General features: G+C 34.8%; 1 protein-coding gene across 1 annotated transcript in view; it reads left to right on the top strand.

Annotated features, from left to right (window-relative positions):
- PRMT3 (protein arginine methyltransferase 3) overlaps nt 1–16,683 on the top strand; it is a 139,240-nt gene that overhangs the window by 10,263 nt on the left and 112,294 nt on the right. Inside the window, exons 6-8 of the mRNA XM_019456533.2 lie at nt 1,671–1,830; nt 3,588–3,732; nt 7,839–7,904. Of these exons, the coding sequence (XP_019312078.2) occupies nt 1,671–1,830; nt 3,588–3,732; nt 7,839–7,904 (371 nt within the window). The remainder of the gene's footprint in view (nt 1–1,670; nt 1,831–3,587; nt 3,733–7,838; nt 7,905–16,683) is intronic.

Genomic DNA, 16,683 nt, shown 5'->3' with positions numbered 1-16,683 from the left:
TATTTTTGAGAGACAGAGACAGAAAGACAGAACACAGTGGGGGAGGGGGCAGAGAGAGAGACACACACACACAGAATCCAAAGCAGGCTCCAGGCTCTGGCTGTCAGCACAGAGCCCGATGAGGAGCTTGAACCCATGAACCGTGAGATCATGACCTGAGCTGAAGTCAGGCACTTAACCGTCTGAGCCACCCAGGCGCCCCTTGGAGAAGTTTGAAAATGAGATACACAGTGAAAGTTGTAGTACGAAGTAGAAAATATGGTGCTGTCCTTAAATAGTTTGGACATACTTTGTTGCTCTCGTTAATTTTTGGTGAATTAAATAGTGAATGAATCTATAGTTTTTTAAAACAAATGACTCAGTATTCTGCCAGATGGATTAGAGTTTAGTGGTATACTGCTGTACTGTTTTTATAAGAAGTTGAACTTAGGCTCTAGTGTCTAAGTTATAATATTCTAATGTACTTGTTTCCCTTTTTTTTTTTTAATCTTTATTTTTTGAGAGAGAGAGAATCCCAAGCAGGCTCCACGCTTAGCATGGAGCCCAACACAGGGCTCAGTCTTACGACTGTGAGATCATGATCTGAGCTGAAATCAAGAATCGGATGCTTAACCGGCTGAGCCACCCGGGCACCCTCTCGTGTATTTGTTAAGCTTGGTTATTTTGTCCCAACTCTAAAGAAGTGTCACCGCTAACAGCTGGTGATAAGAAAAAAAGCCATATTTCTCCCAGTGCTATACTGAAGAGAAGATGTATCTTCATTGCTTTTATTGCTTTATGTTGATCTGAAAGTTAATTGGACTGGTAAATAGACATGAGATTTTATAACACTCACTAGCTCCATGTATTAACCTCTTTTTGCAGAGTTATTAGTTCTACACTGGAAGTTAATAATTATACATAGTGAAATCAAATTTAAACCAAGAATTTTTAATAATGTTAGGAATCAGGATATTCAATATCAGCAATAAGACCTCAGTGTATAGATTGCACTACCCCTTACGCAGGATGAAAAACTTACCGGACTATATAGAATTCTTTATGTGCATACTGTCCTTAGTGAATATGTAAATGTAATACCTGTTATTCTATAGATAAAGACTCAGAGTCTGAGAAGGAACCATGTGTAGTGGCAAGAACGTGAGCTAGGAGGGCAGGCATGGTGGGAATCTTAGTTTTTTTATGAAACGTTCAAATGACTTTGGGCTAGTCACTTAATTTCTCTGAAATTTATTTTCCCATGCCCTAAAATAGAAATATTTATATCCTAGGTTTGTTTTGAGGAGAAATGAAATGTAATATGTGTACTTGAAAGAAATATGGTGATAAGTACATATTAGAGCTGTTTCCTTCTACTTTTTTGTTTCTTCTTGGGTTTGGTTCAGTGTAATTAATGCCTTTTTGTTTCTTTCTGGGTTTGGTTCAGTATAATTAACACTTTTATATGTGGTTAACTTAGCTACCTAATGAAAAACTTTAATAACATGCTCTTTAAATTTAAATGGAAACAGCTTCAGTATTAAATATTTATTTAATTAAAAGTACTTTTACAAGTTTTTCTCAGCTGGCTGCATAACAGGCCCTCAGAATATATTTATTCTGAGTTAACATGTTTGTATTTGCTTCATTGTTAGAAGATAGCTTAATAATAACGTCCATTCTTTCCTTAGATGTAGAAGATCTTTATGAACCGGTGTCACTCCCATTCTCGTACCCCAATGGACTCAGTGAAAATACATCTGTTGTTGAAAAATTGAAACATATGGAAGCCAGAGCACTGTCTGCTGAAGCTGCATTAGCTAGAGCACGTGAGGATCTGCAAAGAATGAAGTAATTTATCAGTCTTAACAGAAAATTCGTTATTTAGATTCTGAAAGTAATACGACTTATATAATAAAGTGGAATATGGTAAAACATTTTGTATATTGGAAAGCACAATGTAGGTATCTAACGTTAATTTATTTTAAATTAATTTTAATGATATGCAACATTTTAATATGTTATAGATATAGTTGATTAACATAAAATTCTGTGGTTTTACCTGTTCTCACATACTTCTTTATAATTACTTTTGTACTAATGGTAATTTTTCTGGGAGTGTTACCCTCTTGAGAGCTTTTGTTCTTTGAATTACTCCATATCTAATAGATTTCTCCATTTTACTTTTTCTCTCCTAGGCTTTTAAAGGGAAGTGATTAATATTTTTTAGGTTTGGGGAAAATACAGTGTTGAAATTTTTGTTTTTAAAGAATCAAAGTATAATTAGGTAGTATTTAATTAGAAAACCACTGGGAGCCTGGGTGGCTCAGGTCATGATCTCATGGTTCTTGAGTTCAAGCCCCGCATTGGGCTCTGTGCTGACAGCTCAGAACCTGGAGTCTGCTTCGGATTCTGTGTCTCCCTCTGTCTCTCTGCCCATCGTCCCCTGCTCATGCTCTGTCTCTCTCTCTCTTTCTCAAAAATAAGTAAATATTAAAAATAATTAAAAAAAAAAAGAAAGAAACCAGATACATAGGATGATTTTCTTCAGTGGGTAAATTAGCTTTCTACTGGCACTACACAGAATTTAATGTGCATATGAATCACCTGGGAATTCGTTAAACTGTAGGTTCTGAGTCAGAGATCTGAAACAGGGCCTGAGATTCTGCATTCCTACCAAGTATAGTGTTAGCTATTGGATTTGTAAGTTGGTTGCCATTCCCTCAGTACCCATTTGATGGTTTGCTAGAATGTTCAATAGGGAAGATAGTATAGGTGATTGTGGTTCTCTTTCCCTGTTTTTGAGATTATATGCTGGGTAATCCAGTAACCAACAACAACTCTCCCCCATTATATACATATAGATTCTTTTTTTTTATGTTTGTTTATTTTTGAGACAGAGTGAGAGAGCCCATGCATACTTGTGAGTGGGGGGGGGGGTTGCAGAGAGAGAGGGAGACAGAGAATTTCAAGCAGGCTTTGTGCTAGCAGTGCAGAGCTCGATGTGGGGGCTCGAACTCAGGAACCGTGAGATTATGACCTGAGCTGAAATCAAGAGTCAGATGCTCAACTGACTGGGCCACGAGGCGCCGCATTATAGATTCTTAATGTATTGTGATCAGAGAGAGAACTGAGTTTTAGAGCTGGAGTACATGGTGGTGGTGTATGTAAATAATTCTCCATTTGGGTCAACTTTCTGCCCTTAACTACCTTTCCATGACATACATAATATGGTTTTAAAGAATATTAATAGTGTTGAAATAAACCACATTGATTCAGCTGCTACAATAAGATTTTAGAACAATAGAAATAATAAAGTTGAATAAAGACAATGTGCTTTTGTTCAGTCGAAAGATACAAACAGCTCTAATCTGCAGTTGGCAGTGTTTTTGTGGTTTGCAGAAGGAATGTTTACAACCGGGTTTGCATATGCCATTGCTTGAGATCCAGCAGGGGGAGCTTTCAGTTGCTCAAGATAGACTGGAGTTAGAAGGCTCATCACACTGCACGCCCCACTCCCTCCCCATTCCTCTCCCTCAACCTCTAGCCTTTCCTTTTTTCACGGTCCAATAAACCTGTCTCAAGGGTCTATTTCAAATTGATTACAGACAATTTGCTCAGGATTTTGTGATGAACGCAGATGTCAGAACCTGCTCGTCATCTACTACTGCCATTGCAGACCTCCAGGAAGATGAGGATGGTGTTTATTTCAGCTCATACGGGCATTATGGGATACATGAAGAAATGCTAAAGGTTAGAGAAGAGCACGAAAGTACCAAGTCCATACTAAAGGAAAAATAGAATAAAACAAGTTCTTAATACATATGCTATAGGAGAACTGGTCATTTTTTGTTTTGTTTTGTTTTGTTTTGTTTGAACTGCTTGTTAAATCTCTTTGGTGCTTAATAGCACATCTTGGGTTCAAAAGGCTACAGGAGCATCACAGTCACTGTAAATTCTATTGAAGATCATTATTAATCTTTATTAGGAAATCTTTTGCTTGAAATAGAACATCGGAAAAAAACAACTGCTGCTGATTTTTGTCTTCTCAGGAGCAACTGTTAAATAGGAACAAATAAGTTATACATTTGCCTTTTAATGTACAAAGGGAATGATTAATTTTAGTATGTTATATGGTAATATTGACCTCAGTTTGAGCAAATAATTCTTTGGTACAAAGTTAAGAAATAATTCTCACAGTTGTCATGGCATAACTTTTTTACATTTGAAATCAATTTCCTAAATTGATCAAATCAGGTTTTTAAATTTGGTTGGTTTTAATTTTTATAATGATAAAACCTATGTAAAATATAAGTAGATCTCTAGCTGTACCTGGCAATTATGCATTGTATCATGTATTATAGATTATAAAACAGTAAGGTGTAATTTTTTAATGCATTGAAACTAAAAGTATTTATAGTAAAACAAACATTGGAATGTAAAAAATTTATTGAAAATGTTAGATGTTCATCTCTGTGCATTTTTGGAGGCCACTACCTTTTCTTAAAACCAGCCAGCAAAAAATTCATTCGTAAATCCTTCCACACAAGATTGTTTTATTTTATGGAAGCCCTAAGACCATGTTCCCCTGACAGCTATGCATTTAAAATAACCAGGGATATTTAATAACATGTATGTATTTATTGAGTCAGATTTGCAAGATCACAGAGTGGAGGGCTGCTGATTAATAGTAATTGTAACTACTTGGGGTCTTTTAAAGTAGTGTCATGTCATTTCTTTACCAATGACATGTCACGGTTGTACTTCTTGTTGTCACTTGAGTTATGGCATAGCATTACAAATAACAGTTATCTTATAAATGATAAGTTATTTTAAGTCCAGAGTGAGTTTGTTTAAAAAAAATTGATTTGCTCTGTGTCCTTTGTTAAAATTAATTTTACCGCATCTAGAATTTTTCTTTTTAAGGAATTCACTTAAGCCCATGTTTGTCATTTTAAATCACCCCATCAATTTAAATGCCATGAACCTTTAATGGCTTTGGTATGGAAACTGTGTTGGATTTTCTGACAGATAAGATTACTGAGACTTCAAGTAGGTAGTACATAAAAGTGTCCTAGGTACAGTCATCAGGGAAGTCCAGTTTGAGTACTTACTTCCAAATGTCTGTCGTGGACATTTGTAGCTGTATGTCCATAACTAGAGGATTTTCACACCTGATCGTATATCTGTAAGTCATTTTGACATACACGTGGATTTAAGAAGTTCCGTCTTGAAGTTTCCAGTGCTACTTTTTTCATTTTAGAGAATCATTTAAGAATTCCTATCAATCCAGTTTTCCATGCCTCACTTCCTGTTAGCTGTTACACAACGTACTTACCTCTCCTTGGGGATGACCTGATTAAGTGTTCATAGGAAGTAAGTGTCTGCTCCATGCAAAGAGAACTATTTATCCATTTTATATTTTGCTAAGCTATGTGCTGTGGATGAGTAGGAAATGTTCTGTGTATCGAGTAATATTTTGTTTCTTATCAAAACATTTTTTAGCATACATAATCTATTTAATGTTGTGCTACTAGATCTCACTTGATCTTTGTCAAGAACTTAGAATGGAGAAACACGTATACAACTTATCTTAATGCTCAGAACTGGCCTTGCTTTTATAGGAATAGTATTTCGATTTTTGGTTGCTTAGCCTCAGATAGTTCAATGACACTGTTTTGGCATATGCTGTGATTATAATTATAAAGAAAGGTACTTTGTGATCTTACTTTCTGGAGTTCAGATGAAGATAATGGTTTTGAATTCCAGAGATACAGTCAGTGGAGGGATGGATTACATGAACTTACAAAATCCTTCGCCACTTTATCTTTCTGAAGTCATTGTTGACTAATGTTGTAAGTCTGAGATGCATCACTCTCTTTTTTTCCAAGAAAAATACTGTTCATCCTGGTGAACGTTTATCACAGATCATAGTACCATTAAATAACTTTTCTTTACCGCATTCTTCTCATGGTGTCTGCAGCTGACTTGTGCAGTCCCTCCCCCTTCATCAGCCTATCCATTTGAAACACACTGCTGTTTATATGTACATAAAATTTATGCTATATAACTCTTCTGTAGTCTCATTTTTAATATTTTTTTTTTATATTTGTAGGAATAATTCCATGGGACTTGACTAGTCTTAAAAGATTGTTTTGCTTCTTAGTAATTCTATTTTTCTTGTGTGTTTCTTAGTTTTAATAGGTTGGTGAAAACGGTAATTTTTAAAATTTCTATTTATTGCCTTATTCTGTATTGAAGTGTTAGTCTTTTCTGAGAATACATTCTTAGAAGTGGTTAGGAGTGCTAGTCTTTTATTTCTTGCATTTTCATGTTCACTGGATTTTTTTTTTCAGTTATTAAATTGAAACTCTGCTATGTCCAAGGCACTGTGTTTGGTATACTTTGGATTTTATTGCAGCAGGGTGAGCATGTGAACGAAAGCACATGAATCTGTAGGATGAGCCCGGCATGGAGGAGACGAAGGACTGCAGTTGCGGGAGCAGTGGTGCACGGATTTAGGACAGGAGTTGGGGTGCGAGTGATGAAGTTGGAGTAGTGGTGAGGCGGTGTGATTGGCGAGAGCTGACGGGCTGATGTTCACGCAGCGGAAAATCACCGCTTGTAGTGTATGGAGAGTATAAAAATGACCCAAAAATGTATGGAATGGTATATTTTTTTTAAAGAGACTTTTCATTATTTAACATGTGTGAGTTTATTTAAACATTGGATTCTCTCAGTAATTATTAAAATAACTTCAGGGAAAGGATTAATAAACCTGATTTAAAATTTTTGTTTGTGAAGCAATTAGAATTCCAACAGAAAACACAGAATTTTAATTGTGCACCTCCCCATTTTTATATCCTGTAATTAAGTAAAAACTACATGGCTTTTAATCTGAGAACTTCTTTATATTTTTTTAATAAAAAATTTCCCGGTATTGGCTTAAAAATGTCTTTTGAAGTATATGTATTGCCGAAATTTTGATATTGTAGCACTTGGTGTAACATTTCTTTTTACCTGGTGTGAAACCCCAAACTGGAATTGCTGACCTCTTTTTATTGTGCTCATTTTATTTACTTGGCAGCAGAGCCCCTTCCTGCTTAATTCGCTGTCTTTGTAGGTCTCAACTGAAGTAATTTAAAAGGGAATCTGCTCTTTTCATGAGCGAAACTAAGTGTTCACATTCGATGCCTGTCTTAGGTACAGGTCATGTGAGACTTCAGAGTGGAGAAGGCTCATAAATGTGGGCTGCAGGGCTCCAATGATTTATCTTCAGGATTACAGGCTTTTAAGCATCGTTTCCTACAACAGACATTTCTATAAACAAAACAAGATTATAAATCAGATAGGTGCTGATCGGTGACTTTCTTAGAATAACCATACTCAGTGTAAATTCATTTTTTGTATGTAACTGTAAGTTTTACATTTATCTGTTTTGGGTATTTTTCTCCCATGTTTTGATACAGCATTTTAACATTTAACATAGCAGTGTCCCTCTACTACAAGGAGTCAGCCTCTATTGAAAGGAGCAAGACATCATGTTCATCTTCTATTAGCTTTAATTATTAGTTGAAGTCTTATAATGACAATGCATGTCAAGACAAAAAATGTATACATCTTTTAAGAACTTCGATTCTGTTTGACTTTTAGTGATTTTCTGAAACATGTCCTTTGGGTGTTGCTGGTATTTCTGGTTTTTTATTGTTTCCTTTTAGGACAAAAAAATTAAGCTTGGCTTTCCAAGCAAAAAATAACTATGGAAATTAGCAATTTGTGATAAAATAACAAATAGCTTCCTAAAACGTTTTATATTTTTAGTCTATCCTGTAAACAGAATGTTTTTCTCTCCCCTCTAGGACAAAGTGCGAACAGAAAGTTACCGAGATTTTATATACCAAAATCCACATATCTTCAAAGACAAGGTGAGTAGCACAGGTTACAGAATTATAGCCACATTTCATGTGGATCTTGGGTAGTAGAAGTCCCCTCTTGGGTCATCGTTGTGATAGCAGTTGATTCAGTGCACTCTGGCTTTATTTCATGGAAGACTTACGATGCTGCTCTGTGGTGCAGGATACTGATAGCAGGCATGCTCATCGATGCTATCATTCAGTATACTGATTTTTTAAATTGAAATTCATTAATTACAGTGATGTGGTTTTAGTTAAACTTTGCTTATCCAGATTATGTTGCTGAAACCATATTTTTGATTTACTATGATGCCTATGAATTTCCAATGTATCAGATAAGCCCCATACCAAAGTGTACTTTTAATGATTACTCTAGTTTGTGTTAATTAGTTAAAAAATAATAATTTTAGGAAGTTATTAATAAGTAGGGGCAAATATTGTAAGGTAGGACTTACGTGCTTTCTTTTCAGATCTCATTTACTCCTTTATGAGACACGTTATATCTTACCATTAGTCTTAATACTCTTTCAGGTTATGTCAAAGATGAAATTTCACACAGTGTGTGTGTGTGTGTCTGTTTGAAATTTGTGTCATTTATTTTTCCTCCCTGTGAATTGTGTTCATTTTTTCTTCTTCACTTCACCTCCTCCTTCCCTCCCTTTCTACGATGGCATGTTGACCTAAAAGTTCAGGTTTTCTGTTCTTCCTTATTGGAAATTAGTCCACTAATTTAGTCAAATATCATCTCTGCCACATGTATATCTTTGGGAATTTCCTCCACTCTTTCCACATCAAGAACATGTGTATTGATTACGTATCAGCTTTTCATAATTCCTTCTTCACCTTCACTTTAGAAGGTACTTCTCCAAGCTCTTTCATAAGCTTCACATGATATTGCAGCAATGAATAACAGTTTTTATATTTTGAAAAATTTCTTTCCTTGATTCTTATATTCTTTGGAATATAATATGGATAGGCTTTTCATTTTCCATATCTATTTCCCAAGAGCAGTGTTTCACTTATGACTTAGCTGAGTTAACTGAAATTTGTTTTGTTTTTTTTTAATTTTAATGTTTATTTTGGAGATAGAGCATGAGCTGGGGAGGGGAAGAGAGAGAGGGAAACACAGAATCTGAAGCAGGCTTCAGGCTCTGAGCTGTCAGCACAGACAGCTATCAGCACAGCCCCTGACATGGGGCTCAAACCCACAAACTGCGAGATCATGACCTGAACAGAAGTTGGAGGCTTAACCGACTGAGCTACCCAGGTGCCCCGACAGCTGAAATTTATATGGTACTCTGCTCTCTTGGCCAACAAAGCATTACCTAACATGAGAGGTTTATGATGGTATGTGTTTCTTTGTATTTGCTGATCCCCCTCTAGAGATAAATAGGTGATTTCATTTTTAAAATCTTAGTTTTTATCAGTTCTTTGTATTCAGCTTTTTTGTATGCTTTTTATATGTTATTACAGCAGAGACTAAGAATTTTTTTATAGTTGGCTCTTACATTTATACCCAAGTGCTGGAACATTTTATCTTACATGTCTAAAAACCGACTTTGTTTCCAGCGAAACAAATATATTACCATTAAAATTTTCACTTTATGTTTATAGTTAGATTATGTCCAGATTTTTATTTTATTTTTTCATTAATATGTTGTGGAGAAATTAGGCATGTACTGGTCTGGGCATTTTTAATCCTGCTTGGCTTCTCAGGAAGCAGATATATAATAATTTTAGACAAGCAGTGGATCTCTTTAGGCCTCATCTGTAAAATGAAATCATTTTAACCCCTCTGGTTCAAAACTTTTATGATTTTTTTTAATTGTAAAATCATGGTCTTTGAGCCATCTTTTCTTAATACTTTTTGATATGAATACAATATGAATTCATTAAGTAAAATTAAGTTGAAGTTTCTTTTTCAGTATGCTTCTGAATAGACTTTTGTCCTATAATATGTAAGAATACACTGAAAAGGCACAAATTTTTTTTTTAATTTTTTTTTAATGTTTATTTTTGAGAGAGAGAGAGAGAGCGCACGAGCATGAGTGGGGGAGGGGCAGAGAGAGAGGGAGACACAGAATCTGAAGACGGCTCCAGGTTATGAGCTGTCAGCACAGAGCCTGACACGGGACTCAAACTCACAGACCGCAAGATCACGACCTGAGCCAAAGTTGGACGCTTAATCGACTGAGCCACCCAGGCACCCCGAGAAAGCGCAAATATTTGTAATCAGAAGATTAATCATTGAGAAATTAAGTAATTCTGAATATTTCTGTGTATATAGAATACATCTTACTAGATTTATCAATTTATATACATAGTTACTTTCTGCTTCTAGTTTTTTGTTTGCAACAGTATTATAGAAATGTTACGTATAGGGGGTGTCTGGGTGGCTCAGTCAGTTAAGTATCTGACAGTTGATCTTGGCTCAGGTCATGATCTCATGGTTTGTGATTTCAAGCCCCGAGCCCTGCGTCGGGCTCTGTGCTGGCAGTGCAGACTCTGCTTGGTATTCTCTATTCTGGCTGCTCCTCCCCTGCTGTCTCATGCTGTCTCCATAAAAATAAATGAAAAATCTTAAAAAAAAAAAAAAAAAAAAAAAAAAGTTTTGTGTATATTTTATACATTTTCAGACAAAATACATGCCTGTGGAAAATAATAATGTTTCAGTTATTTTGTGTTTTACTTACTGTTCTTACTGAAGACATTAACTCTGCCAAAGTCAGGAAACAGCTAATAAATAAGTTGGGAGCACTTTTCCTTAGCACTTTGTCTAAAATGCTTTCATGTAAGTTATCTATGTGTTATTAGTTTTGCTTGGCACTTACGACTTCTCAAACATGTATTATAATGTAAAATATTATACCTATCAATTTTTAATTCCCTAAAACACTTTCAGGGTTTAATCTTCTGTAATTATTAATATTAAATAATCTAGAGCTTTCATATTTTTAGATGATGTGGGATACTGTATTATGTTATGGCTACAGAATTAGAAAATATACTACCATATATTTAAATAGCACTTGATAATTTATAGATTGCTTTCAAACATGTTGTCTCATTATTAGTATACAATAACTTGTAACTGGGTAGGGCAAATATTTATCTTCTTTTGCACATGTAGGTATTTGAGGTTAGTAGGTTAATTGACTTGCCCTAACACAGGCAACTAAAACAAAAACAACTTACTCCTTGTTGAGTGCCTTTAACCCTGTGCCACTACACTTAAAACACCATTATGTTAGAATGAGTAATTAGGGTGAGATGCATTAGTTATGCTTTAGTTCACATTATCTTTTATATATAGGTTATATGATTTCTGTGTGCCATGACAGAAAATTACTTAATTCTTTTTAAAAATTTATGAAATGACTTGTTTTCCTGAGTTTTATTATCATTGTTTTTATTTGCTTTTATTTCTCATCAGGTAGTCAAACTTCATACACTAGCTTCTATATTATATTACGTAGTGCATAGTAGAGATTTATTTTTCAAAAAAGTACTAATATTTAAAACTGTTTCTTCTGCCTTTCCTTCTCTTCTTCCTCCATCCCTCGCTTCCTGCTTCCTTTCCTTGGTTTCTTTTTTTTTTTTTAAGTTTATTTATTTTGAGAGAGAATGTGTGTGCACACGAGCAGGGGAGGAGCAGAGAGAGGGGGATGGAGAGAAAATCCCAAGCAGGCTTTGCACTGTCAGTGCAGAGCCCGACTGCGGGGCTCGATCCAGCCAACCGTGAAATTGTGATCCACCGGAGCCAAGATCAAGAGTTGGAAGCTCAACCGACTGAGCCACCCAGGCACTGCCCCTCCTTCATTTCTTTCTGAATATGGTTTCGATTCACAAAGCTCCTGTGGAGGCCATATGGTTTCTCAGATTTAATTTAACTTTGGGTGGCATTTAACCGTGTTATCACCCACTCATAATTAATTTCTATTTGCAGTACATTGAAGAAATTCACAGTTAGGTGCCTTCTCTATGCTTTTGGTTATTATCCACAGTTAAATAGATTCACTTTCTTTTTTTTCTTTCTTTCTTCCTTTCTTTCTTTTTTTTTTTTTTTTAGAAGAAGTGACTCAAATTACTTCATTATTTTATAAAATAATGCTGGTTTATCATTTCTGCCTTCCTTTGATTCTGTTAAGTTTTAGTTTCTTACCTAATTACCTAATTTTGAGCTAGATGTAACATATCATTAATGTATAATTAAAAGTATATTTTAAATATATGCTTTAGAAGCAGATTGACCTTTGTTTGCATGCCAGCTTTACAAATTACCAGCTATATTATCTGGGACCTATTACCTTCTCTCTCTAAAGCTCTCTCACTTTCCTCATGTGCAAGATGAGGACTGAATAAGACTCTTATATATATGCATATGTATACAAATTATATATATGTGGTGTATGTATATATGTACATGTTACAAAAGAACACATACTCTAATTGAAGTATATGACATATATTCTTCTCTATTAGCTTTCTTACTCAGCAACTTTTCTTAGAGATGATTCCTTATCATTCTTTTAATGGCTCATTTGTCCAATGTAAGAATGTCTGTAAGTTTTAATTTTTAATATTAGAAACAATGCATATAAAAATATAAAATACATGTGAGAGTCCAGTAATAAGATAAAATCCTAACAGTGGACTTCCTGGGTCAAAAAAGTAATTTATTGAGTGCATGGGTGGTTCAGTCAATTAAGCATCTGACTCTTGATTTTGGCTCAGGTCATGATCTCACAGTCCTGAGGTTGAGCCCTGTGTCAGGCTCAGTGTGCAGTGGGGCCTGCTTGGGATTTTCTCTCTTCCTCTCTCTCTCTGCCCCTCCCCCACTTGTGTGGTCTCTCTCTGAAAATAAATAAATAAATTACTTTTTAAAAAAAGGTAATTTATACCTTGGATGGAGTTAGTGCTGCCAGCTTGTCTTTCCATAAACAGTATGTGAGTGCTGATATTCCCAGTCACCTTTGCCAAATATTATAGTATCAAATATCTAAATTCCACACTGACCATTTAGGTTTAATTTTTTAATTTTGCAGATATCTTATTTCAGTGAAAGTTTCTGGAAACTTATCACTTACGATTGTGTTGTATATATTTTTCCATTTTTATTTTAGCCATATAATATTTCAAAATAATGTACCATAACCATACTCTAAGCATACATACTATCTATTACAATATTTTCTTGCTGATATGGTTAACACATTTTATTGGTAACATAACAAAATGTTTCCTTTTTGTTTGCAATGATACATAGTTTCTGTCTTAAAATTCTTAACTTTTTTTGTATGTAAAAGTACTTACCTTAAAATATGTTGACTCTCTCAGACAGGCCACATGTGCAGGAAACAAATTGTCCCTATGAAAGCATCCGGGCCTTGTCCTTCTTGGAGGGGCACAGGATAGGAGACACAGTGGTAGCCTTTCAACAACTTTATTTCTTCAATAGAAATCAGGCTGTTTAATAGATTTTCTCTCTTCTGGAGTCAGTTCTGTAAATTATATTTTCAAGACATAATGGATTGAAGGACTCCACTTGACAATAGTAAACAATATAGAAGATAAAACGCATAGGAACAAACTTAAATAATGTGTAGGACTTACATGAAAAAGAATTTTTTTTTTAAACCTGAAGAATATGATAGATGATTTAAACAAATTGAAAATTTTACCATCTTCTTAAATAGGAAAACTCAAAATTATCCATTTTCCCTGTATCAACTTATAACTTTAGTTCAATCCCCATAAAAATACTAAGACTTTTTAAAAAGCCTAGATAAGTTGATTCTCTTGTTCTTATGAAAAAATAAATATACAAAATTTTCCAGAAACATTGTGAAAAAAATTTTGCAGTGAGCATGGACTAGAGAGTGGACCAACCTTTTTAGATACTAAAACATTCTGTAAAGCTTCTGTAATTACAGTGGTTACTGGCACATGATTATATAAATTAATGGAGCAAAATAAAAATCCAAAAGTAGACCAAAGTATGTACAGAAATTTTACTTAATGTTCAAGATCCCTGTGCATTTGGGTTGCTACAACAAAAATACCATGAACTTAGTGACTTATAATTAAAAATTTTTAAATTGATTTTTCACAGTGAAAAGTCTGGGAAATCCAGAATCATGGCACTAACTGATTGTGGTGAAGGTTTGTGTTGTAGTTCACCACAGGCATAGACATGCCTTCCTCCTCCAGAGAGGAATCTTCTGGGCCCCTTTTATGAGGGTACTAATTCCTTTCACGAGGGCTTTGCCCTGATGACCTAATTACCTCCCCCAAATCCTCGCTTCTAGGATGTGGAGAAATGGGAATCCTCTTGCGCTGTTGGTGGGAATGCAAACTAGTGCAACCGCTCTGGGAAACAGTGTGGAGATTCCTCAAAAAATTAAAAGTAGATCTACCGTATGACCCAGCAATAACACTGCTAGGAATTTACCCAGGGGATACAGGAGTGCTGATGCATAGGGGCACTTGTACTTCAATGTTTACAGCAGCACTTTCAACAATAGCCAAATTGTGGAAAGAGCCTAAATTGTGGAAGAGCCTCCATCAACTGACGAATGGGTAAAGATGTGGTTTATATATACAATGGAATACTACTTGGCAATGAGAAAGAAGAAAGTCATGCCATTTGCAGCAATGTGGATGGAATTGGAGGGTGTCATGCTAAAAGAAATAAGTCAGAGAAAGACAGATACCATGTGTTTTTACTCATATGTGGATCTTGAGAAACTTAACAAGACCATGGGGGAAGGGAAGGGGAAAAAACAATAGTTACAGAGAGGGAAGGAGGCAAACCATAAGAGACTTTTAAATACAGAGAACAAACAGGGTTGATGGGGGGTGAGGGGGAGGGGAAAGTGGGTGATGGGCATTGATGAGGGCAATTGTTAGGATGAGCACTGGGTGTTGTATGTAAGCCAATTTGACAATAAATTATATTTTAAAAAAAACTGTCCCAGATGTTGGGTTTACCAAAGACTTTAAATCAAATATTGTAAATATGTTGAAAGAACTGAAGGAACCATATCTAAGTAATTTTTTTAACTAAGCTACAATTACCATTGATAAACCTTATGTCACTATAGATTGGTTTACGAAGTGTAGGATTTTATAAATGAAATTATATAGTATGTTTTCTTTTTTATTCAGCATAATTAAGATTAATCCATGTTATTACATGCATCAGTAGTGTGTTTCTTTTTATTGCTGAGTAGCAGTTCATTGTATATACATCCAGCCTTGGCAATTCAGTTGGCCAACTTCAGCTTGTTGTTGGCCAAATCTGACCATCCCTATCTGCTTGTATTATTGTTTATAGTCACTTTCATGCTACAACAGCAGAACTGAGTAGAGACTATATGGCCCAGAACACTGAAAATATGTTTTATTCGTCTCTTTACAGAAAAAGATTGTATGCCCTTGTGTACATATATAATCATTTTTTAATCCATTCACTTGTTGATGAAAATTTAAGATTTTGTTTTAGTTTTTGGGTTTTAAAAATAAAGTTGTTAATGAACATTCATGTACAAAAAAAAAAAAGATCTTCTAATACCATCCTCAAAACTAAATAAACTAAAAACAAAGTATATTAATGAAACCATAAATGTACTAGAAGAGAATGTATGAGGATAAAATAGAATGAAATAGGAGAGAATATGGGGAAGGTCAGTCTAATTATAATCAAAATCCAGCAGGAAGCCATAAAAGAAATGATTAATGAGTTTCACTGTAAGTAAAGAATTTCTGCATAGCCAAAATCACTATAAGCAGAATCGAAACACAAAAATATATGCTGAGAGAAACCTTGCAGGTTATATTATAGAGGTGTCATCTTCTTCACTTACAAAGAACTGTTATTTGATAAGAAAATTTTGATTCAAAATTTCATAAGAAAAAGCTCACTGGAAAAATAAAGAATATAAGTAGATACTTTACATAAAAAGAACTACAGATGGCTCTACAACATAAGGAATGATGCTAAACCTCATGATAATGGAAATGCATGTTATAACTATGCCAGTGTATCATAATTTCGTACTTGCAAGATTGGCAAAAAGCCAAAAGTTTGATCATATGGTCCATAGGCTAGTCTCACCTGTAAGGATATCAACACTTAAACATTGCTGGTTAGGGCCCTCATGAGCAGAACTGCCCTATGGAAGGTAGTTTGGTCATATCTGACACAATTATAAATATGTATATTCTCTCTTGACACAGTATTTTCACTTCTAGAAATGTATTCTGTAGATTTACTCATGTGTGAATGGGGTTAGATATAAAGCTATATTTACAGTAATGATTGTCATAGCAAAATTTCAAAACTACCTAAATGTCTATCAGAGAACTAAATCACTAGATTATGGTATAGCCATAATACAGAATCCTTTACACCCATACGAGAGAAAGAAGTTCTGTAAACTGATACGGAAAGATCCCTACATTACATTGCTAAATACAAAAAGCAGTGTGTAGCAAGTGCAGTGGCATAATATGCTTCTGTTTATGTAAAAAAGGGACGGAAAAAATGTGTTACATCATCTTTACACGAAAATTCTCTTGAAGGATAAATAAGAAATACAGTTTTTGATGTTAAACTATGTGGCCTATATTACCAAGCTGAAGAATAAAGTAATGTTGAACGGTTTGATAGATTTTTAATTCTAGTTCTGTTGTTCTTACGGTAGCTTCCCATTACTCAGAATAAAATCCAAAGGTTCTGTGTGATCTGGCCTCTGCTTAACCTTTACCTCACTATCGAGCAACCTTTTCT

The sequence above is a fragment of the Panthera pardus genome, unplaced genomic scaffold (genome assembly GCF_024362965.1).
Source record: "Panthera pardus isolate Hobbes unplaced genomic scaffold, ASM2436296v1 HiC_scaffold_12, whole genome shotgun sequence".
Taxonomy (NCBI): domain Eukaryota; kingdom Metazoa; phylum Chordata; class Mammalia; order Carnivora; family Felidae; genus Panthera; species Panthera pardus.
The sequence above is the reverse complement of the archived record's forward strand: the minus strand, read 5'-3'. Positions and strand labels throughout refer to the sequence as shown.